General features: G+C 34.6%; 1 protein-coding gene across 27 annotated transcripts in view; it reads right to left on the bottom strand.

Annotated features, from left to right (window-relative positions):
* Positions 1 to 25,134, bottom strand: part of LOC125681098 (C-Jun-amino-terminal kinase-interacting protein 3-like) — a 47,984-nt gene that overhangs the window by 11,329 nt on the left and 11,521 nt on the right. For 14 of the 27 annotated variants that reach the window (XM_048921023.2, XM_056155910.1, XM_056155909.1 and 11 more), the window contains 22 exons: positions 24,899 to 24,937; positions 24,572 to 24,589; positions 24,380 to 24,437; positions 24,115 to 24,171; positions 21,871 to 22,021; positions 21,414 to 21,613; positions 16,916 to 17,107; positions 15,561 to 15,623; positions 15,017 to 15,055; positions 14,153 to 14,206; positions 12,211 to 12,433; positions 10,882 to 11,040; positions 10,292 to 10,469; positions 9,896 to 10,102; positions 9,605 to 9,664; positions 8,049 to 8,126; positions 7,432 to 7,672; positions 6,287 to 6,367; positions 6,045 to 6,112; positions 4,438 to 4,589; positions 1,984 to 2,155; positions 73 to 186 (listed from right to left, as the gene is read on the bottom strand). In XM_048921023.2, coding sequence (XP_048776980.2) covers positions 73 to 186; positions 1,984 to 2,155; positions 4,438 to 4,589; positions 6,045 to 6,112; positions 6,287 to 6,367; positions 7,432 to 7,672; positions 8,049 to 8,126; positions 9,605 to 9,664; positions 9,896 to 10,102; positions 10,292 to 10,469; positions 10,882 to 11,040; positions 12,211 to 12,433; positions 14,153 to 14,206; positions 15,017 to 15,055; positions 15,561 to 15,623; positions 16,916 to 17,107; positions 21,414 to 21,613; positions 21,871 to 22,021; positions 24,115 to 24,171; positions 24,380 to 24,437; positions 24,572 to 24,589; positions 24,899 to 24,937 — 2,604 coding nt within the window. Of the gene's footprint in view, positions 1 to 72; positions 187 to 1,983; positions 2,156 to 3,393; positions 3,691 to 3,914; positions 4,590 to 4,693; positions 4,830 to 6,044; positions 6,113 to 6,286; positions 6,368 to 7,431; positions 7,673 to 8,048; positions 8,127 to 9,604; positions 9,665 to 9,895; positions 10,103 to 10,291; positions 10,470 to 10,881; positions 11,041 to 12,210; positions 12,434 to 14,152; positions 14,207 to 15,016; positions 15,056 to 15,560; positions 15,624 to 16,915; positions 17,108 to 21,413; positions 21,614 to 21,870; positions 22,022 to 24,114; positions 24,172 to 24,379; positions 24,438 to 24,571; positions 24,590 to 24,898; positions 24,938 to 25,134 lie in introns of those variants that run through there. The other 13 variants (XM_056155912.1, XM_056155931.1, XM_056155917.1 and 10 more) reach the window with 12 other exon arrangements.

Here is a 25,134-nt window from a genome sequence, read left to right as displayed (position 1 = left end):
TTAATTATGTGTTGCATATTTTTGCATGTTAGTATATTTCAATAAATATCTACTGCAGGATTTTGCACTTACTCTCAGACAGAGGCACAGAGATAATGACCCCATTTCCAGTACCTATCCACAGCCGATTACAGGAGATCAACATGGCTGTGATCCGAACAAAAGAAAATCCCAGTTTTCCAGTCCCTAGAAATAAAATTTTAAAAAATGTATGCATATTATTGAACTTTAACACGATGACAATCTAACCATGAATATTTGTAAATAGCGATATTGACAAAACTAAGGTACAAGACTACTCCTTCAGGTAAGAATCTTGGTTCACATTTTTTCAATGAGCTTGTTCTACCTGTATTTTGGTTGGAAGGGTTTCAAAGTAAAATATACCATTCTATTGGTACTTCAATTTTTCGTTATCATCAAATAACTGTTATCTAATCGACTGATCCTAATATCCTTTGGAAATATTAATATGTAATGTATTTAATCCCAATAAAATCGGTACATAAGCTTTGTTATGATTTGATGTAATAGTATTTTTGGAACGTTTTTGCAGAAAACAATGGATGCTGGGGGGGGGGGGGGGGGGGTGGTTATGTGGTATCAGAATTTTTTAAAAAATAAAATAAAATGAAATAAGATTAAATAAAATACAACAAACATAAAAACATACGTACAGGGTAACATATAATGAAAGTATCACTGCTGAACCTCTAGCAGACTGGAGTAGGCACACATCCAACTACTAGTATCACTGCTGAACCTCTAGCAGACTGGAGTAGGCACACATCCAACTACTAGTATCACTGCTGAACCTCTAGCAGATAACATATAATGAAAGTATCACTGCTGAACCTCTAGCAGATAACATATAATGAAAGTATCACTGCTGAACCTCTAGCAGACTGGAGTAGGCACACATCCAACTACTAGTATCACTGCTGAACCTCTAGCAGACTGGAGTAGGCACACATCCAACTACTAGTATCACTGCTGAACCTCTAGCAGACTGGAGTAGGCACACATCCAACTACTAGTATCACTGCTGAACCTCTAGCAGACTGGAGTAGGCACACATCCAACTACTAGTATCACTGCTGAACCTCTAGCAGACTGGAGTAGACACACATCCAACTACTAGTATCACTGCTGAACCTCTAGCAGACTGGAGTAGGCACACATCCAACTACTAGTATCACTGCTGAACCTCTAGCAGACTGGAGTAGACACACATCCAACTACTAGTATCACTGCTGAACCTCTAGCAGACTGGAGTAGGCACACATCCAACTACTAGTATCACTGCTGAACCTCTAGCAGATAACATATAATGAAAGTATCACTGCTGAACCTCTAGCAGATAACATATAATGAGCTGAACCTCTAGCAGACTGGAGTAGGCACACATCCAACTACTAGTATCACTGCTGAACCTCTAGCAGACTGGAGTAGGCACACATCCAACTACTAGTATCACTGCTGAACCTCTAGCAGACTGGAGTAGGCACACATCCAACTACTAGTATCACTGCTGAACCTCTAGCAGACTGGAGTAGACACACATCCAACTACTAGTATCACTGCTGAACCTCTAGCAGACTGGAGTAGGCACACATCCAACTACTAGTATCACTGCTGAACCTCTAGCAGACTGGAGTAGACACACATCCAACTACTAGTATCACTGCTGAACCTCTAGCAGACTGGAGTAGACACACATCCAACTACTAGTATCACTGCTGAACCTCTAGCAGACTGGAGTAGACACACATCCAACTACTAGTATCACTGCTGAACCTTTAGCAGACTGGAGTAGACACACATCCAACTACTAGTATCACTGCTGAACCTCTAGCAGACTGGAGTAGGCACACATCCAACTACTAGTATCACTGCTGAACCTCTAGCAGACTGGAGTAGGCACACATCCAACTACTATTCATAATTTTTTTATGAATGGAAAGTGTTCTACAAAAAACTCACCTAACATTTTACTGACATATGGCTCAATGTCCACATCCTGCAGATGCTGGTGTGTATAGGCGTGGTAGAGACGAAGTGTACTGTCCAGTCGTATAGAGACCCACACACCATCCCCAACCCAGGACAGCTGTCTTACCTGACTCTCCTTACGGGGATGGGCATCAAAGGTTTTCTGTGAAGAAAATAAAATACAGGACGCTATTTTTGATGACTATTCAGTCAATTATTAGATAAAGCAAGGTGTCTACTTGAAAGAGTCATTTCCATGTTTCACATAATCATACATGCCAACTTTTAAAAATCCCCATGGGGGATTTTGCGCGCGACGACCTTTTTTCAAAGCTCAAAATTCACGACATTTTACCATGAAAATAAATATTTGTCTTTTCAAATAAAATATCAATCTAAGGCCACATAAAATTGAAATTACGGTTCTCAGGCCCGCGCGCATCTGTTTTGAGGTGCCCGCATTGCAAATTTTATTGCATTTTTAATAAAATAAAAAGTAGGTAATGCGGCGACGTATCCGGAAAAAAAAATTCCGCATTCAATTTTTCAAAACTTCCGCATTATTCGGAGCTCCTCCTGTCTCAGTATACGAATAGCTGTATTTAGCAGAGAATACCGAATACCGGAAATCTTCGTTTCTCGTGCGCAATAAAGACTTCCGATGTATAACAATGTGGTTGCAGCATTATTTTGAGAATGTCTATTGTGTCAATAAGTATTCGACAAGGAGCAGTGTTCATTCTACCATGGACAATTATAGAGGGATATTAGGAGGGATGTACCTTCCTAGATCTTTATGAGGGTGTGAAAGCAATGAAGTTCGATTTGGGAAGCTGGACGTTTCCTGAGAAATTAAAAAATGCCGCTGTCTCCGTTAGTGTCGGTAAGAACAAGAACGAATTAGACTCTGCAATCATTACAAATAAAGTATCGTCAACGATACCTGTTTTCGGCCACTTTGTGAGATATACGGTGTGTGAAACCAAGCCCGCCGATGTTTCTGCACATTTCGACAATGATAGTGCCGATGATCATAATAATAATGCCAAAACACTATGCAACTTAACTGTAGTACATATGCTTTATTATTTTGACCACACAAGACAATTTGTTAAGATAGCATGTGTTAAATTTGTTTCATATGTATAGTGACGGTACAATAAAGAATTTGCTTGATGTTATATGTTTTATGTCAAGTTGGCAAATAAAAAAAAGCCTCCCTCATCTGTTTTGGTACGAATAAAAAGAAAAAAAAAAAAGCCTCCCTCCCTCATCTGTTTTTAAGAAAATTGGCCTGAGAACCAGAGAATTAATTTTATGTGGCCTAATCATTGTACATGTATCATATATTAACACAACATCAAGTGTGTTTGACCATTAAAAAAAAAAACCCCAAAAAACTTTAAAATAAATATTTTATTAAAATATTCAGCAAAAAATCCTCTCCAACAATAAGTCACATACATATTATCAAATAATACTTAAAGTTGCATCCTTTTACACCATATAAACATTGGCTGGTCTATATATCAAAATTTAAATTAAAGCACATGCATTTAGGTACGACTACAAAGGCGATTTTGCTTGTCTGTAAACATGGGCTTGCAAAGTCTGGTGGAACAATCTGCATTGCAACCAGAAAAGGAGTGATCTGCCCTGCTATGAAGTTGGCGAACAAAACCTTTGCACCCATGACATCTGAAATAATTACCAGGAAAAAAAAACCACATCAAAATATACGTTTTTACTTGTAAATTAAGGCTACTTGCTAATATAAAATTCAGTACAGACTTGTGCGAATTACGAATCACAAAGTCTATTGAATACTACACTATATAGACTATATAATACATCGCTATAGAGAAATAAATTCGGATAGCCTATATTATTATAGTTGGAAAATATATATATATTTGACGTACCTTATTGCATATTTTGGATGCTGTCAGCGAGAGGCAAAAATCGGGAATGTCCGATTGTTTGGTGCTGACACTATCATAGTTGTCATTCACGTTTGTGTAAAGGATATGTCAATTTGAAATCCGTCTTCCCGATTAATTACTATCAAAACATGCTTCGCACTGTCCAATAAGCACCCCGACACAGGCAGACCAGGTAAATTACACCACCCCGATACCATGCGACACAGGTAAACAGCAATGGCTGACTATTGTCCCGATTTCTGATTGGCCAGTTCAGAAATGACGCGGGATTTCAAATTCCGGTTGGAAATGGGGGTTTGTTATCGTAAAATGGGAGATATTTTTAGAAAATCGGGATTTCGGGGTATTTTTGCAATCCCTATCGGGATATCGGGATTTGACTTTTCAACTGCTTCAAATCGGGAGAATCCCGCACAAATCGGGAAAGTTGGCTTGTATGCATAATATGTATGCCTTTGTATGGATCAAATCTGAATGGCACAACCCCTCCTACATATCATACCTCTATGGTCATGCTCTTTGGTTCAATGACATGGATTTTGTTCCTATATCCACACCACACATGTTTATTTGCTATCACAGTCATGCAGCGGATAGAATGGTGAGGTTTTCCCAGATCCAAAAGGTGATAATTCTGCAAGTCCCACAGACCATCTAAAAGGATGAAAAACAAATGTTTGTAAAACATGGAAGCCCCCCATGGTGCAAAATTGAAAAGGGTTATACACATGCATCATTTAATTGATAGTAGTGCCAACCATTTCAAAATATTGAGCAGACAATATCTTCATATGTTCAAAGTGGATTGACTGTACCACTTAACAATCAATAGGGATCATCCACTCCTTATGCTGTACCAGTGTACCAAGTTTGGTGTCAATCAAGCAAATGATTCTTAAAATATAGGAGACAATATATTACTATGTCCATTTTAACCCTTGACTTTTGACCAGCTGACTTCAAAAGGGGCCATCTACTCCTTAAAGGGAGTGGTTCACAATTTTTGATAGAAATATTTTTCATTTCGATGTTAAACATTAAAAATATAACTCATTTAATGTTGACAGCCAAAATTTTGACCTGAATGCAAGTTTAAAAGCAATATTTAAACCTTAAATCTGTGTTATGTAAACAAAGACTCGAGTCTTTTTATATATACAAACAAACGAAATATTGATTTTATAATATAAAGCATCTTAATTTTGCATAGTCACAAATTTTAACTTTTAGATGACATATTTTACCCCAAAAATGCTTGAAATGTGAAAGATATGATAAACTTAGATCGATATCCAATTCTTTTGAAAATTTTGTAAACAATAACATACCCGCAATCTTTGTTTACAAAACAAATAATAAATCTTTAAAATGAGCTTCTGTGATAATGTATAACCATAATTTTTATGCGAAATCTTTTAAACACATTAAACAGTAGATTTTGATCATTAAAAGTGAAAAAGAAAATTTTGGGGGAAATGTACCATGTTTGATGTTTGTCAAGCAAAGGGTTCTCCAGATATTGAGCAGACAGTATATTCCTATATCCAGTTTGACCATTGACCTTTGACCAGGTGACCTCAAAATCTATAGAAGTCATCTTCTCCTAACAATATACCAGTGTACCAAGTTTGATATCTGTCAAGCAAAGGGTTCTCGAGACATTAAGCGGTCAGTATATTCCTATGTCCAGTTTGACCCTTGACCATGTGACCTCAAAATCAATAGGGGTCATCTACTCCTTAGGATGTACCAATGTACTATGTTTGATGTCTGTCAAGCAAAGGGTTCTCAAGATATTGAGCGGACAGTGTTTTCCTGTATCCAGATAGGATTGACCCATGACCTTTTGACCTGAAAATCAATAGGGGTCCTCTTCTGCTCATAATCAACCAACATATGAAATATCATTACAATTTAAAGGAATGGTTCTCAGGATATTGAGCAGACAACATGTGGTCTACCGACTGACAGACAGGTGCTATGCAATATGCGTCTCTTCTTTGAAGGGGGGCATAACAAATGCATGTGCTTCTTAAACAAAAAACTTTCTAGCAATGCTTAGCACTTATTATAAATATCAATTTCAAATAATAAACAGGAAAACATTACCTGTGTCTCTATGGAAAATGGAAATTGTTCCATCAGCTAAAGCTACTAGTACTCTCCCTTTAACATGGCTGAAAGAAAGAAAAGAACTCCATCATACATTTTGTGAATCGAAACAATTTTGAATTTAGATTTTAGTTTACACATTGTTGTATGTTCCATTTGAGAATTTTTCACTTCAGAATCTGTAGAGACATTACCAGTTTTTGATTGGATGTCTATGTTCTGCATGTGTTATTACTTACACTATGTTGAGAATTGAATCTCGAAGTTTGACAGAGTATAGGCATCTTCTCCATTGTGCTACTGAGGAATGTACATACAAACTGTAAAAACAATAATTATTCAATGAAAAAAAAAATCAATATATGCACCCAGGGGTGCATGAGTCGAGTTGCATGGGATACATTGTAAAGTCAGGAATGATTTGGCATATCTACAATAGTGAATTTTCAGATTTAAACTTTTAGAGTTATCATGCAGATCCAGGTATTTCTAAAATTTTCAATCTTTTTTCAGGACTGTGACCTTGACCTTTTTACTCCAAAATCAATAGGGGGTCTTCCTAACCTGCTATCCAACAATATAACCAAGTTTCATTTGATTCAGTTTTAAACTTTTCGAGTTACTGTTCAGAAACCATATTTGTCTGAAGTTTTCAATCCATTTTCGGTCACTGTGACCTTGACCTTTGACCTTTTTCTCCAAAATCAATAGGGGTCTTCCTTACAAGGTACATAACAATATCTTTAAGTATCATTTGATTCGGATTTAAACTTTCTGAGTTATCATCCGGAAACCAAATTTTTCATTCTATTTTCGGTCACTGTGACCTTGACCTTTGACAATTTTTCTCCAAAATTAATAGGGGCCTTCCTTACCTGCTACCCAACAATATATTTTATTAGATTGTAAACTTTTCGAGTTATCATCTGGAAACCAATTGTTGACTCCCTCCCGCATCACCAAACCAATAGCCGAGTTCAACTTCGTTGCAACTCGGCTAAAAATTACATCCCCAACAAAACAGTAAAGTCTCCAAAATCCATGAAAGTTGGCCACCACAAATGATTCCACAGTACTGTTGCTTTGTTTCCTTGTTTTAAACCACTTTTAAAGAGTTTTTCTACTAATATCTTGTTCCATACCATAGGTGCAGTTATACACATTAAGACTTGTAAAGCTCACCTACATATGCACCATGTGTACCATAACAAGAGACTTTGGTTTTTCCATGTCCCATTTGGGATTGCACCCTATATTCTATCTCTTTTATAACTCTGTCATTGAGGGGTATGAAAATTCCACCCAATGCACCATGTGGGTGTGACTCCAACATTGTTACTCAAGTGTGAGTAGTTATAATGCAACATTTAAAATAGCTGCCCACCTTCCTGTTTGTGATCCAAGCCAAATGGTGGGTAAAACACTGCTCATTTTCTCTGTTTCCTCAAACTGCACATCACTGTCCACTGACATAGGACTGAGGCCATCCCTTATGAGCTCAGAGTGGCGGTGGCGGTCAAGTGAGGCAAGAGATGACCGTGATACAGGTGTGTTGGTTCCCGAGTTAGCTGGAGAACCCCTGGCTTTGAACACGGAAGGCTGAACATCATCATTACCAAAGTGTACTGCAACAGAATGTTTTGAGAATGTCATATAAGTATAATAAACTACATACAAAACTAACCATATCATCTTTCTCAAGTAAATAATCTCTCAAATCTACTTTTATGACTACCGAGTGCAAGTATATAAAAAATCTTATAGAAAGTACTGCATAGTATCCAACTACATGTATTATCATCTTTTGCAAAGCTGGATTTTCAAGTGGGTTATTTCTAATGGCATATATATACTGGGTGAGTCAACTGCAAATTTATAAACATCATATTTTGCAAAGCTAATTGTCAATTGAAAACTTAAAAAGTAAATTTCGTTTAGAGAAAAAAGTAAATTTCGTTTAGAGAAAATCTGCCCAAGTTTACCTAGCACATGAGATCTCACCTTCGTAACTACGTTCTGACATGATACTTTCAGTATCAAATTTATCCTTGTGTTCGACTTCAGTGTCAACTTTTTCCTCTGTAATACAGTACTGTGTTAAGTAAAGCACAGGAAACACCCACACCTTAGAGAGCATTAGAATGGTGACTGAGAGCATATGAAGGTGCAGTTACAAGTATTAAATACATGATGTAAATAGATAGATTTAAATTACATATACCATTTAATATAAATAATGTACACAATTACAAAAGGTTTGCTGTATAAACATGTGTCATCACAATATGAGCAGTTTGTCATTGACAGATAATAGATAATACACCAGGAGATGGCTTACAATACATGTTTAGTCTGCTGCTTTATCCTCATTTTGTAAAGATATAGAGCACTTTCCACAGTCATCTTGCCTACATGGCAGTTTTAATGGATATCAACTTATACTATCAACAGAATTGTCAAAGACATTTTAAATTCATATGGAGCATGGTTTTGATGAGACACTTATTTCTCTTTCTTAAACATGTACCTATATTTTGGGAAGGGGGAGGGGTTGGATTATAAACATCCAAACTAAGTTAGATCTTTTTTATTTCATGTAGAATGTCTTGTGTAGTGTTGAGATAAAAACTTATAGTGCAAATATCAAAATATACTTTTGACTATAACAATTTAAGCATAAAAATAAGTGTATAGTAGTGTAAATATATTTAATCAAGTTGAAATTCAAGTGAACTTCAACTGAAAAAAAAAAAGACACTACAACTGAGACTGAAAGCAATATTTGATACCACTAAACTACAGGGGTTTTCTTGGTTCAACACGGTTCAGATACTATTTTACATCCAAATTTTTAACAAGATGTGTTTGTGAAAAACACAAATGCCCCCGATAATGGCCAATTCCGAAGATGGTCAAGGTCACAAGGGCAAATATCTTGGTACCAGTAGAAAAATCTTGTCAAAAGAAATGCTCATGTACAATATGAAAGCTCTAATATTTACCATTTAGAAGTTATGACCAATGTAAAAAAAAAATTAAAAGTAGGTCAAATGTCAAGGTCAAAAGGTTTAATACCAACGGAAAGGTCTTGTAACAAGAAATACTCATGTGAAATATCAAAGCTCTATCACTTACTGTTCAAAAGTTATTAGCAAGGTTAAAGTTTCAGACAGAATGACAGACAGGACAAAAACAATATGCCCCCCAATCTTCGATCTCGGGGGCATAAAAATCTGACAATATAATAATACAACGAAAATACATGTAGAAAAATTTCAATTAAAAATTGTTTTTAAAAGAAACTGAGTTGTAGGCAATATGACATACTACCTGGTAAAAGGACTATGTTCTTTACATAATAAAATTCTGATTAACTTTGGAGTAAATACTATTTCATATAAGAAATGCTCACAGTGGAATACACAATCCCACATAAATAGATGAATAAATAACAAATTAGTAGCCATCAAACCAGCTGGTTATATAGATAAATAGAACAAGTGTATCAATGTGACCACAGCAACTTTTTTACAAAATCAGACGTTTTTCAACATTACCATTAGTTGTCAATGCTTGGGCTACAGCACTGAGGTTACTCTTATGTTCAGGGGTGACTTCTGAAAAAAGACAAATGCAATGAAAAATATGTGAAGAAATTATTAACAAAATTCATGGAGCTGGATGTAGATCTGAAGAAATTATTAACAAAATTCATGGAGCTGGATGTAGATCTTCTACAGTTACATGCATCTATGTTTACTGGTATTATGAAAATTGTTGAGAACAAATTAATGACCTTATGACAAAATGCAGTAGCAAATATAATTGGTAATACATGCAATACTGACCTTTAGACTTGTAGGACCCAACTGGAGACACTTGAGGTGAAGATGGTTGACTGTTGTTTCCTGTGGCACACTGTACAAATGTTATGCCCCCAATACCACTGTTTTCCACTTGGGAGTTGTCACTGGAAGGAGGGGGAGGCTTATATTGAGGGTAAGACTCCGCCTTCAGAATCTCCTCATCCACTGGGTAGTCCGACTCAAGGGCCCCTAACACACAGAGCACATATTATACACTGTACTATATACATCCTGCAGCTAATTCTGCAGTACCTTCATCTCACATAATATACATTAATTGAGTAGAACCTGCTCCAGAGAAAAAAGACAGTGGAACAGACACTACATTTGTTTCTGTACATGTAACAGTTATCACTGATTATTAGGTAATCATTTTACCTGCTACACTTGCTAAACAGAGTATGGGTGAGGAGGAGACTTTGAAGGTTTCCAAGATGTCTCCCGGACTATTAGCATCAATAACAGACACATGGGTACTGGAACCACTGCTGTGACAAATCCAAACCAAGGAAGACAACTGCTCCTTATCAGCATCCTTCAGACCCTTCTCATGGTCCTGTCATTACAATACTGACAATAAGGATTTTATCAGTTCAGAATAAGAGATTCACTAAAATACTGTCCTCTTAAAATGAATTCCTCCTTTTTAATACGAAAAATCATGAATTTTGCATCTCAATGAAAAATAACCATTCATACAACAGTGCTTACCAATTTTAATAATCAAATCATGTTAAGAAAACCCAGAAAGAAAACTCTTTCAATAACGTTATGAATTGCAAAAATTATTTGAATCTAAGAATCCCAGCACTACAACTCATGTCAAAATCAGATTAATTGCTTTTTCCAGTTATACTGCATCAAACAATCAAAGACAAATCTATTTTGATATACATTGTTGTATATTTGATGTTTTACAAACGCAATTCATAGAATTTTAAAGTTATTTTCTGTCTATTATTTCTGACCTTGAGTTCTTGGTTGAGTCTGTCCACTTCATCCTTGACCTCTTTTCGGGACTCAGATTCAGACTCTGGAAGGCTGGAGTAAAATACACTGGCCCCTACAACAGACCCTCCATCTCGTGTTCTACCACCTGTCAAATTCACACCAGCAGCACACCATATCTGAAAGGGTAAGTTTTATATTGCAACGTTTTGTTCTAATACTGTTTTAAAGAGATAGTAGAGCTCATTTTGATGATTTTTTTCCTCTCATCCCAAATCATCTCAATTTCCTTTGTAATATTGCATACTCGACAAACGTTACATTAGGAGCAAAATTATAGTATATTAAATTTTTGTTCTGGAAGCAAAAATTTAGAGAATGTAATTTGAAGATTATAATCATTTTAAACTTGGAAATAAATGCATAAACTTGTTATTATTTACATGAAATGACTTGTACAAGTCATATGGATTCATGTTAATTCTTTTAAAAGAGTTTGTAAATGGCCTTTATTATAAGTTTAAAAAATGTAACACATACCAATTCACACGAAAATGAAGTGTTCCAAATATAAAACAATTCATCAACCTTTGAACATAAAATAATGGATCAATTTATTTACCTGAATGGCACAAACATTTACTGGGTGTTCTCTAGCCAAACAAACCTGAATGGCACAAATATCTACTGGGTGCTCTCTAGCCATACACACAAAGCTGAATGGCACAATCATTTACTGGGTGCTCTCTAACCATACACACAAACCTGAATGGCACAATCATTTACTGGGTGCTCTCTAACCATACACACAAACCTGAATGGCACAAACATTTACTGGGTGCTCTCTAACCATACACACAAACCTGAATGGCACAAACATTTACTGGGTGCTCTCTCACCATACACACAAACCTGAATGGCACAATCATTTACTGGGTGCTCTCTCACCATACACACAAACATGAATGACACAAACATTTATTGGGTGCTCTCTAACCATACACACAAACATGAATGACACAAACATTTACTGAGTGCTCTCTAACCATACACACAAACCTGAATGACACAATCATTTACTGGGTGCTCTCTAACCATACACACAAACATGAATGACACAATCATTTACTGCGTGCTCTCTAACCATACACACAAACATGAATGACACAAACATTTACTGGGTGCTCTCTAACCATACACACAAACATGAATGGCACAAACATTTACTGAGTGCTCTCTAACCATACACACAAACATGAATGACACAAACATTTACTAGGTGCTCTCTAGCCATACACACAAACATGAATGACACAAACATTTACTGGCTGAGTGTTCTCTAGCCATACCTTCACCCCTGTTTCTTTCTCCAGTATAGGTCTACAGTAGACTGGTACGGGGACAGGCACCTCTCGTTTGGTAGGGGTGTCACGGACCGATGGCTGAAATTTGGCAGGAAGGCTCCAACCATAGGCTTGTAGTCGGCCGTCATCTTTCTTGACATGAGCTCGGACTTGTTTGTACTGCTCCTGTCTCTCCTTGTCACGCTCTTTCTTCGCTTTTTCTGACATCCTTATAATTAGAAAATAAACATTCCTCATCTTTTTTTCTTTTAAACAACTTCTATTTTGAGTAATGCTTGATTGTAATAACAACATGCACATGTTGTAGTGTATGTCATTCAATAAAAAGTTCATTTCTAACAAATATGCATGCTTCATTCAAGTAAAGTATTAATAAACTGAGCAGAACCAAATATTAACACATCATGTTTGTACAACATGTTTTTAGCTGTCAATATATGAGAACAGAAGTAAAAACACTGAAAAATCTTCATTGAAAACAAACAACTACTAACTGTTTCATTTTACTTTAAGTATACATAGTATTTTGTTGATTATGATAAAATAAAGTTTTAAATAAACAGTTGCTTTCTTACAGTTTGTCCAATTGGGGCCATAGTGATGAAATATTAGAATGGCAATTAATCAACATTTCCATATGCATAAAACGTTTCTTTCTAGCTTCTATATACTCAAAATTTTAAAATAATTTCTAAATTCTTTACCATATTCACAATTTTTACTAAACACCATTATCCTTCTTTTATTAAATATCCCAAAATGTAATATTTATACCAATACCAATCAAATGTTATTTTTGAATGTGAACTACAGTAGTAGCATATTAGGCAGTGAACATGTTAGTATCGGGTATGCAGTGAATATATAAGTGGTTGTGACATGTACAATGGTTTTATTCCTCTCCATTACAGCAAAAGATAATGAATAAAAAAGAAGTCTGAAAATTTGAATCAAGATGCTACTGTGGAAATGCATTGTACATATCAATTATTAAACATATTATAGAGCATGAATGTCTGATCCATTTTACATACACACACCATACATTGGTATTTTCCAAAATACAATAAAGCTTGGAGCATAAAATACAGTAAAACCTAATGTATCCACGCACAACAAAGCTCACCAGAGACGCTTCCTTTTTAAAGGAGAATTGAATATCACTCTTACATTAAACAAAGAAGACAAACTATACACAGGTGCTTCTATATGACAATTTAAAAAAAAAATGTCTGTACATGCGTATCCCTACTATCTTAGGACCATTATTTTAGTCCAATCCTGATAGAGGCTTGAAAAATCCTATACTATGGGTACATCATTACGAAGATATTTACATATCAATTTTACAAAATGTTACCCTTGTTGTTCTTGAAAAAAATAAAGCTCTGGATCTTAAATATGGTTTACTTCCAGCCAAATAGGCTATAATTTGAATCAATGTAAAGTAATAAAGCTTTCAGATAGTTTTTTTTTTTTTTTGTAATTTCTTGCACAGTGGTTCTAAAGAAAATATCTATTAGCGTAATTCCATACTATTTTTGATATTTCTAAATTTTCTCCTCTTAGAAGAGAAAGCTATTTTTGTATTTGAACCTTGAACCCATTCTGTACAAGATTTCTCCTGCCAAGCTCAGTTAAAAACTACATATGGAAGAATTAACAGACACATAGCTGAAAGACGACATCTTTTGATCAGGAAAACTGGAGGAAATCCCTGGCTCAGTTCACAAAACAAGAACTGTTACTAATCTGTATCAGACATTCATTGTTTATGACATAGCCCTTGTGCTACTTGTCACTTACCACACCTGCATTTGCTAGCTATCATGTACAAAGGCAATGTCTTCATGATATAAGGAAAGAGTAACTATGAATGCATAATATATAAAAAGTGCTATGTTAGTATGAAGTTTGTGTAACCTACTTGGGCTGAGCAGTTACGACAGGGTCCTCTAGAAGAGATTCTATTTTACTGGCTCTGGTGAAACACAAAACTCAAAAATAAAGACCTGATTGCAGTGAAGGAAATGTTTTTATACAACAAAAGAAAATAAAGCAAGTAAAATGGTGTAACATGGTGAATATTAGTGCAGAAGTCAGCATAGCATTGTCTTTGCTTGACTTATCTTCATCGATAAAAGGCCAATGCCATAGTGAGGCTTCACTCATCAGCCAATCAAAAACGACCCTACAAACCCATGCAAGACATTACTCAACTTTCAATTTCAGCTTATATAACAATTAAACTACATGATACTTTCCTGCAATATCTAACTTTTGGCATCACAATAGTACACTATTTTGAAAAGTAAAACCAAATAACAGCATTTAATAAGCTTGCATTTCTTTGTCATTTGTATATCAACATATTCAACCAATTACATTGTAATGTTATCTTGTTAGGATTTCCTACTTTGAGAATATAATTGTCATGCACTGCAAGGATTCAGACTAGCAGGTATACTTGTACATTGTATGGTGTAAATTGGTGGGAAAGTGTTTTATTCAAGGACTTGATATTCATTCTGACATTAGTGCAAATTCTATTACTTTTTACATATATGTACTTGAAAGATAATGCATTTGATACACTAGAAGTATCTAGATTTAGAAATTCATGCAGCAATGTTTAGCTGACCACGTCTACATGCAGCAGCTTGCATTGTTGAGTATTAAATCAAGTGAGGCAGGAATGAGACAGGAAAGATTTGCTGGAGGAACTTTCAGTGATCATGTAATACCCAAACACCTATGGATGGACTAAGCTAAGTTTGTGCTATACCCCTACCCTGCGTCTGTTGCCTCAACATGAATATAACTGTCATATCTATGTTAAGAAATAAAATTCATCAATGTATGCATGCAAATAAAAACAATCATCAAACATTACATATGGCTTATTCTTCAAATGCCTACATATAACTTATCAATTTCCCTAAACAATATAGTTTCCACCTTTGTATCTTGCATTATAGCTAATTCTGCTAAAATTCCATTTGCAGCATCTAGTTTATGTTGTTGACATAACCTTTTGAAGCTCCAGTACAACTTTTGCCAAGATAATTTTCAATCATGATTATTCTAAAATCTCCCCTAAGAAAGCCCCTCCAATTCTTCTATTTTTAGTATCAATTTTTTAATACAGACTGAAAGAAAATATTTCCATGCCAGTGTAAGAAGTACAGTATGTTACCAGATACATACAATGTTTCAATACACAAATCATTATGTTGATTATTGATTTGCTCATGACATTAAGGATTCCCTGAATTTGGCCTTCACATGCAGTATCATGAAATACACAGAAGCTTAGATCCAACAACCATACATACTGCTGTTTCTTCTCCTGCAAATCTTCCAGTAATTTTTGTACATTTGATGAACTGATTCGGTTCCTTCATTAACAGGGAAAGTGCAAAATTAAAACTTATTCTCCTCAGTAATTTTTACTGTCATACAAAAACTGACAACGTAAAAGCAGACTGTTCTAACATATGAACTAAAGTCACTCAATAATGCATTTCCTACAACTAAATGGGTATTTGAAACCTTTTCTGAGTAACAGTACCAGAAGTTGGGATGTTCAATATTCATAGGTACATGTAAATTTTAAGTGAAAGAGAAAATAACCATGAAATTTTCATGAAACAAAAATGTCTACAATGTGATCGGTTTATCTATATGCCAAGTATAGTTTAATCAAATCGATAAAATGCACTGTTAGATATATGAGATGTTCATGAAGATCTGCACATGGTCCTTGTTAATGCTTATCATGCTTACACTGACAAAGTATATCTGATACAATGTTGCATAAACCTTCCTGTGCACATATCTTATCTTAATATGATCACTATATCACTCCACTATACATAGCCACATCAAATGTTTCAAAACAGGATCATTGTGACCTACTTTTTTGTTAATATACACTTCTTTCTCAAGATCCAATCATGTTTACTACATGTAGTACTGTAAGCATAAAAATTTATGTGTGTGTGTGTGGGGGGGGGGGGGGGGGGGGGGGTATTCACATTAAATATGTGATTACAAGAGTTTTGTGTAATTACCCCATGCACACAAATTGCAGTTATGCAATTCATTAATTATCGGTAACGATACTGACCTCGTGTAATTAAACCCTATGTGCATGGTTTGTAAAGGAAATGCATGTAATTATAAACACACAGAAATATCCATGTTTACCGTAATCATCGATCGTCCTAAGCCTTTTAATCTGCTCTCCAAGCAAGAAATTGTAACAATAGAATTATCATTACCCACTTTTGGGGTTCAACACATTGTTATCAACTGATTTAGAACTTACAATTTGGATCATGACCAGAACAAAATTTCAGTACACCAATTGCTATGCAATTTCAATATATGATAATGTCATGACCTATTTCTGGACAATACCACCCTTAAATGTACTCAAAATTTCCCTATAGATGGAATTACAGAAGAACAAAATGATGGAACAAAGCCACAAAACCAAATAAAAATGCCAAACTGAAAACTACACTATCAAACAGCAAACTCTACAGTATCACAAATCATGCCACAACTAAAAGAAAAATCTGGAACATTCAACTCGACTACAGCTTATTAGAGTGTAAAATGTAGTGGAGTGATTTTATTACACTGTATACATCAATGGTGTAGGTTAGGTAATCACCAAACTTACAGATCGTCTTGTAGGAAGTCGTAGGCTTTGGCCTTGTCCCCAAGCTTGTACATCTCGCGTGACCTCCTGTTGGGGTCCCCCATGGGTTGAACTTGGGTGGTGGGGGCATTATACTTGATGGTGGCCATTGGAACATTGCTGGGCTTCTTGTTCGGCTTGTTGGGTGAACTACTACTGAACAGGTTACCAAAGCTGAAAGACATTCATTTTGAGAATTTTACAAGAGGGTTAGATTCAGACCTATATTTGCTTTTAAAACTTTCCCAGAATTCATATACCAAATAAGCATAGGCAACAATATACCACAATTGTTATTCATGATAATCTATCACAAATAAACAAGTTCCACGATGACAATACATGTATATATAAGTATATGATCAAATATATATACATCTGTAAATGTATCACAATATATCATTGTATTGAACTAACTTTATTTATGTTGTTGACACTTCAATAGAGAACCTATCTCTTAATATGCATTGTATATTGTCACCTATATTTACAGCTGCTGAACATTATATAACAGTTTAAATGTTAACCAATATGATCTATTACATAGGAAATAAAGAATTGAATTAGTGTCAGTTATTATTCACTTGCTCTATGAAGATATACTGTACATCACATGATTTCCCAGATCTTGCCTTACTTTATTGGACTGATCAATGAAATATGATTTTATCAAACCTTCATCATTACACATAAATACAAAATTATCTTTGAAATCTTCATTCTCATAGCAAGGCAACCTAATAATCTTTTAGTATAAGCCTATCTATCACGGTAGCATTCTCTTGCGCTATTTCTACATTATGATGTCAAATTAAACATAGTCATCCTCAGTTTTTTCATAATGCATGACTTGATGAATAAACTCAATCATTCATCCAAACAAACAATATCAAAGCTGATCCTGATAGAATAATCTTTATCTTACAAATAAACAACTACCCTGAAGAGTTACTTGCCAGCAGGTGCTTATTGAACACTAGTACATGTATGGATCCATAATATATATATGTATATATATATATATAGGTGCATTCATTTTGCATAAAACCATGACACTAATGTGCCCCTCTGATCCATAAATGAAAAGAGCAAGACCTCTTCTTTATTTTAGTGTAAAACCGACACAGCTTTACAGATGATTTAATTAACTTTGCAGGGAAATATTCTATAAATCTTAGCCCTTTAAAAGTCTACAACTCCTACATTACATTGTGTAGATTATCAATTTCAGTACCTGCTTTTTAACTTTTACCTTAAACTAAGCGTTTTTTGTAACATAAGGAAAACTCGCATGGGGTTGGTTGTTAAATAAAATTCACAACATTGAAAATTAGGTACCTACATAAAATGTATATTACAGGAAGTGAAATTCAATATTTGTGAATTTTTCCATTATGTCAAGTGCTTGACACAAAACTGCTCAATACATATAACTGTAATACATTGTTTTGCACTTACATTTCAGAACCATTACTGGTAGTGTTCTATAATATTACATCAATGTGCATATTATAAGATTAAACACTGAAGCCTTTTCAAACTATTCCTGATCAATGTTGATGTGTACATTACTGACCCAGCATGATAGGACATTATTCACACAAACACACCTTGTAATTCATGTAACCATAAATTCCGAATTCAAACAGAGGCTGGTAATAGAGCCATCTGTAATATTTATTGTTAACAGAGGCTGGTAATAGAGCCATCTGTAATATCTATTGTTAACAGAGGCTGGTAATAGAGCGATCTGTAATATCTATTGTTTTGGCCAACAGTCTCTGCACTTCATTAATGGATGCAAATTTTCATGTAGCTTGACTTACCTCATTTTGTTAACATCAAATTACAGAAGATTAAACTCCAAATACCAGTATATTTATTTGTGAAATAATTTCTTAAATTCCTTGGCTGTATGGCACAACAGTTTTAGCCAATTAATAATAATAATAAGTTTGTTATTATTTATCATTATTATTTCAGCCAATTTTAATATGTAAAGGGGTTATGAGTTGTACATTTGCTTTCAAGTTTTGATATGTGTAGTTTTGACACATAAAATACTGGCAGTAAAACACTATCTCGGACTGCCCTGATGCTGTGTCAGACCACTGCAGCATGATTGTAGATCCCTCTCTCTCTAGACATCAAAAAGTCTGTTCCAGAGAGCTAGTTCTTCAGCTAACTATTGTACAATACATAAATCAAGCCATATATCTATATAATTATTTAGAATAACCCTTTCTTCATTCATTTCGAAAGCCCTGCTTGAAAGAATTAGCTAATATTGTATTTGAAAATATTCCTCTTTTAAAATACACATTTTGTACAAATTAAATTTCATACCAGTATGTGAAAATTAAGTAGTGCTCTAGATATATATATATACATTATGAAAACAGGAATTCCCCTGTAATAAGCACTTCTAGGCAAATTTCAACAGAAAATGACAAAAATTAACATTATCTGATATTTCCTATGTGAAAAATTATGTTGGATGAAGTTGAATAATAAGTACATATGATAGAATGCTACATATTCCAATCCATCTCAATGTCCTATCAGCCCTCAGGCCTTTGACTTTCACTCTGATATTGGCAATTCATTCTCTAGATAATTAACTTTCCGCATAAAGACGACATTTTAGTTTATGCAAGTTTGTTATGGATTATAATTCTCAAGATAGTTTGGTTACAAAATATATGTCAATATATGTGACAAATTTGTAAATAATCTATATATACTAGACGCTTTTGTGATGAGACACTTCCTATATATACTGTGGAATCATTTCAACTCATGGGATCAAATTTTCGTGGATTGTCGAGATCTTACAATTTCATTGGGATGTAATTTCAAAAATATGGTTTCCGTACAAATTGTGTATTTCATTGTGATTTGAAATTTATGTAATAAGTGGTTCCACGAAAATTGAGTCCCAAGAAATCCAATGATTCTAGAGTGCTCTCTAGATTTTGGTAATTTTGGGACTGACACTCTCGTTATCAGCCTTTAAAGCATTTAGTAGTGATGACTTATTTACTTCAAAACTATTTCAAGTGCATGCAATTACACTGAAACCCCCTGCATCATTTGGAATTGAGTTCCATGCTCCTGGTGCATGCAGTTTGGTAAAGCAAAAACATTTCACAATGGAGGTGGAAACATGTTTATAATAAATATATACTGAAGTCCAGTAATGTTGTATAAATATTTATTATAACAATATGAACACTTTAATTCTCCATCATTCTCCGCCCTTGGAATGGTTCCAATAGCTTAGTCTGTAAACAGAAATGGAACAGTGTTCATGTTTCCACGACCATATCATGCTTTTGTCACTGGTGTCTGCTGTCTCTGTTTCTAATTAGTCTGCCATTTTGATCACAGTTATAGGAATGAGAAAATTACTTTTCTTGAAAACTTTTTTTAATTTATAAAATATACATAAAAAATTAGATCACAACATTTTCTTTTATAAAACCAACAATAAAACATTGAACACATCATAGATAAAATTCTATGAAAAATCAAAAATGAAATCAATGCTTTTTCAGAAATAATAGGGATCAAAATGGCAAAATTAATTCATGCAAAACAGAATTTAGCTGCCTTTGTTGCAACAATATCATGCAAAAACATGCAATGTTGCCTTCTGCAAAATAAAAAGAAAGTTGGTTTACATTTATCAGTACGGATCAAAATTCATTAACTGATCCCAGGTACATGTATACAAATACCATTTATATTGCTTTAACGATTTCATACCATGGCTCAGAGTTTATTTTGATCCCTATTGATTTCTGTAAATTTTTAAACAGTGAAAGGGAAAGCATGAATCTTTCCAACAATGTAAACATGGAAAGAATTACTCTTATGAAATGGGATTCAATTGGGTACTGGTAAAATGATTTTGATCAACTATTTACAGTTTGTTATTTCCATGCTTACAAGTAAACCTCAGTTCTAATAGTAGCACCTCTTGAAGGCTGTAAACTTCAAGTTTTATAACAATTTGAAAGAAACAATTACATACGATAAAATTCAATGGATTTCAAACTTGGATAGTATTAAGTAATAAACAGGAATAAGTCACAAATGTTTATCACAAGTAGAGACCAGCCTGTAGGAGGCCCATATAGAAGACTTCTTGTTTTGTAAGTTAACAGAGAAGAAATGAGGCTTTTAATATTAAAGAGAAATTAAATAATCTGCGTCCTGTGTTTCTCACGACGTCTAGGACTAGCTGAGTTAGAGGGAGGAGGCACTGGAGGTGGTGGTGCTACAAGGTTACTGAAACTAAAAATAAACACCAGTCCAATTAACACACATGCCTGTTAGTATACACCTGTATACATTATACAAACTTAATAGCATAGAGAATTCCCCCTTCCTCAAGGTTAAAAATGGGATTTGTTAAAAGCCTTTAATGTCCAATAAAATAAGAATTGACTGACTAGATATTTCGCTGTGGACTTACAAATTCCATATAGATCCTTTTTTCTGTTTCTGTGGACTGTTAGCAGCATCTGGATGTTCCCGTGAGGCACGGATCATTTCTGTCCACCTGACAGCTTCCTGCAATTCCATCAGCCTCTCCTTGTACTGATTCCTCTCCATCAGCACCCTGGCCATTTCCACTCGTGTAAATCTCTTTCTCTGGGCCATCGGCACATCATCCTAGAGAAAAGGTGTAATAAATATTAGAATCAAGGACTTTGATCTGAATAATATCATTGAAGAATATCATACCTAATTTCCTACATGCAAGTTTGATGATTTGCATTTTTGAAAATTTATGGTCATTAGCACAGTTTGGAAAGATTCTGTTATAAAACTAGCTATGGAATAGACAATATGAATGAAAATGAAAAAAATCAGAAGATTTTACATTTGCAGGACTATGAGAACTAAATTCTACGAGTACTGAATTTCACCTCCTCTACTCCCTCTTTGGCAGAAGTGTTTTTCTTCTCCAGTTCTTCCTTGGTTTTTTTCAGCTCGTCCTCTAAGTCCTTAATCCTCGTATTTAACTTGGTCTTCACTGTCTGAAGGTTATTTATTTCTTCCTTCAGAATTTCCACCTCTCTGAAAAAAGAATGTATAAATATTACAACACAAGAATATAAATTTACACAACCCTTCCAGAAATGGTATTAATAGTGATACTGAAATACATGTATCATACACTACTATGTCTACTGGAACAAAAGTCAAGTTTGATCTGTAACACGTTACATTTCCACTTGAAAAATCAGGTCAAAATTCTAAAAGTCTTTAAGATATAACTCTGCTGAGGAAAGTCAATTCAATGAAAATGCAAGACTTGTTCTGTAACTCTTCACCTCAACTAACCAACAAAAAACAGCCATGACAATATCTGCAAGGGTAGGGAAAGAAAAGAGGTCAAGAATCCACCAAGTTTTGAAAATTATAAATATTCATTGAAAGAAGGTGAATTTGTATTTCTACGTTAATTTCCAATAGTTGTTTTCCCTTTGTTAAATTCTAACGTGCTATGAGAAGTCAATGACGCTTATGTATAGTTTTCATATGTAGGCTAAGGGCTATTCCAGAAATAAATACATGGGGGGGGGGGCACCTTTTGTATATACCAAGCACCCATAAAAAAAAATAAAAAATTACCCCATGACCCATCAAATTAATAAACTCATTTTACAATGACCCATCTAATTAAAAAAAAAAACTAACCAGACCCACCACAAAAATATTTTTAAAAATGAAAACGGTACAAATCTTGCGAGGTTTTCGGGACAAACATTCTAGTCAATGATGCGGTAATGCCTGTGCGACATTGTATCACAGTAGTTCTGAAGAAACGATGTCACATCAACAATCAAAGGCATCTATGGCGGGAATGTTGGAAAGATTGGGAGTCCAAACGATGCTATTATCATGAAATGGGTATGGATATGTTTTTCCACGAATCGTTCGTCTTCTAATTGAGCCCGAGCCCGGAGGCCTCTATATCACCATCACACCGACTGATAAATATAACGCATCGGTACCCTCGTATAAATCAACTCAGGTTTGCCTATTTTTATTAGAAAACGGAATACCTATTGGTTTCAAAATATTCCCAAAATCGATGTACTGTAAACTGTAATAATCTACAGAACAGAGTTCACCGCCATCACGTCCAAAGGGACCCTACTAAACGTGCCTCTAATTTGAAGAGTGCCGTAATGGAAAGTTATGCGCTGCAAAGAGCGACAACTCGAATAGTTCTATGTTACTTTCGATTTCCGATTTCGAAAGCAGCATTTCGAAAGCACGTTTTCAATTTTCCCTCCGACGTTTTGTAACTAACACGACAAGAGCGACAATAAAAATATTCTGAAAACTCAACACCCATGTGGCACAAAATAAAACAATAGAAACTATCCACTACCCATAATAAATATTTTTTTAACAGTCCAACCACGGACCAAATAAAATATGAAAAAATACGACCACCCACACAAAAAAATATCATTTGCCGCCCGACCCCCCCATTTGATCATTTCTGGAACAGCCCTAATGATATATATGTATAATTGTTAACTCCAGAATCTGTACCAACTAACTCTCATCTTCAGAGAGCGGGATTGATACAATGTATATGTTTCCCCCATCTCCCTACTATGTATGTATTTGTACATTATTGTTTAAGATATTTGCACACATACCCACTATGGGTACAAATGTTATCATTACATTCAAATCCTGCAGAAAGACAGAAAATCAGCTATGGAACCACCTGATCAGTGGTGAAACACAATTCTAGTGAGTTTATGACTATACATGAATTATTTATCAAATCCAAAAGAGAAATTCCAGGATTATTTTAGCTCTGCCATATTTTGGCATGAACCTTGAGATAATTACTGTTGGGTTACTGAAAGTACATGAAGAATCAGTTCCTCGGTTGAACCTTTGCTCAGCAGTAGTACAAATATCTATACATGATAACAGAATAAAGTATCACTGCTGAAAATCTAGCAGGTTGGAGTAAGTGTACCCTATGTGGAATGGACAATGAGGACAAATGTTGACTGTAGTCGCTGGGATGTAATAGGGCCAGGGAAATACAACCCTGATGGAAAGACAGAGAGGCAACACTGAAGGCAAGATGTTCGGTCTATTTTACAATTATGGTGGGAGTAACATAAACTACTTACCCTGAAAGCTCATCCACTTTGGCAATTAAATCATCCTTGACAATATTTAATGCATTCCTGAAAAAGAAAGAAGATATCATTCTTCATGTCATAAAGTTGTATACAATCCACAGTTAGGCAACAGAATGTGTTGCAGTTATCAAAGAACAAATGTTTGGATTTTATCATGTATACAATGTACATAACTACATCTTATCATATCAAAATAATAAATTCTTTTACTTTCATAGACAGGATATTTGTTGAGAATACTAAATTTACTTACTTGGTTTCCAGTAATTCTGTGTTTTCTAAGATTAAGTTTTCCAACTCTTTTCCCATGCCTGTTATAATTTAAATTGCAATACAGAATATGACTGTATCATTTCTCACGATTTCTTTTTGACTTAAGGGTCTATCATTATATCAATACATGAATTATATATTGATAATTATTTCCATGTGAAATTATACTCACCAAAGAAATTATCACTAACTGTTGTTTGAAATCATGAAAAATAGAAATAAAATCATTTTAATTAAAAAGAACATTAGAAATGAGTTCAAGTTCTCTACTAACAACAATTCAACATTCATCTTACACAAATTATGCTAATTTGATGTTTAAAACAACAATAACTGATTCTCTACAAAGGTTGAATTAAATTTTTTAGTGAAATACATTAACAGTATCTTTTTTCTACTTTCACATAAAAATACTAGTTTGATGCAATGATTTGAAGACAATATAATATACACTGTAAGTCATAAATTGCTAATAAATGGTATATACTGTATTGCATACCATTAGATTGTCTTTCATTTTCATCCTCATTTTCAGAGTCTAATACAACAAAAATAAATAAGCATGCATTATAAACACAAAATGCACGAACAACAACAACAGAGGTCAAAGATATATATAGAGAATCATGAATTGTTAGTATCTTGCTAGAAGTCTGGTTTTCCTCTACACATTAGATGTGTGCTCATTTAATAACAAGACTTGATTCTCTCTGCCATATCAGTAAATCAGAACAA

Source organism: Ostrea edulis, chromosome 2, assembly GCF_947568905.1.
Source record: "Ostrea edulis chromosome 2, xbOstEdul1.1, whole genome shotgun sequence".
Taxonomy (NCBI): Eukaryota; Metazoa; Mollusca; class Bivalvia; order Ostreida; family Ostreidae; genus Ostrea; species Ostrea edulis.
Note: the sequence above shows the minus strand (reverse complement) of the source record. Positions and strands in the feature narration are given on the sequence as shown.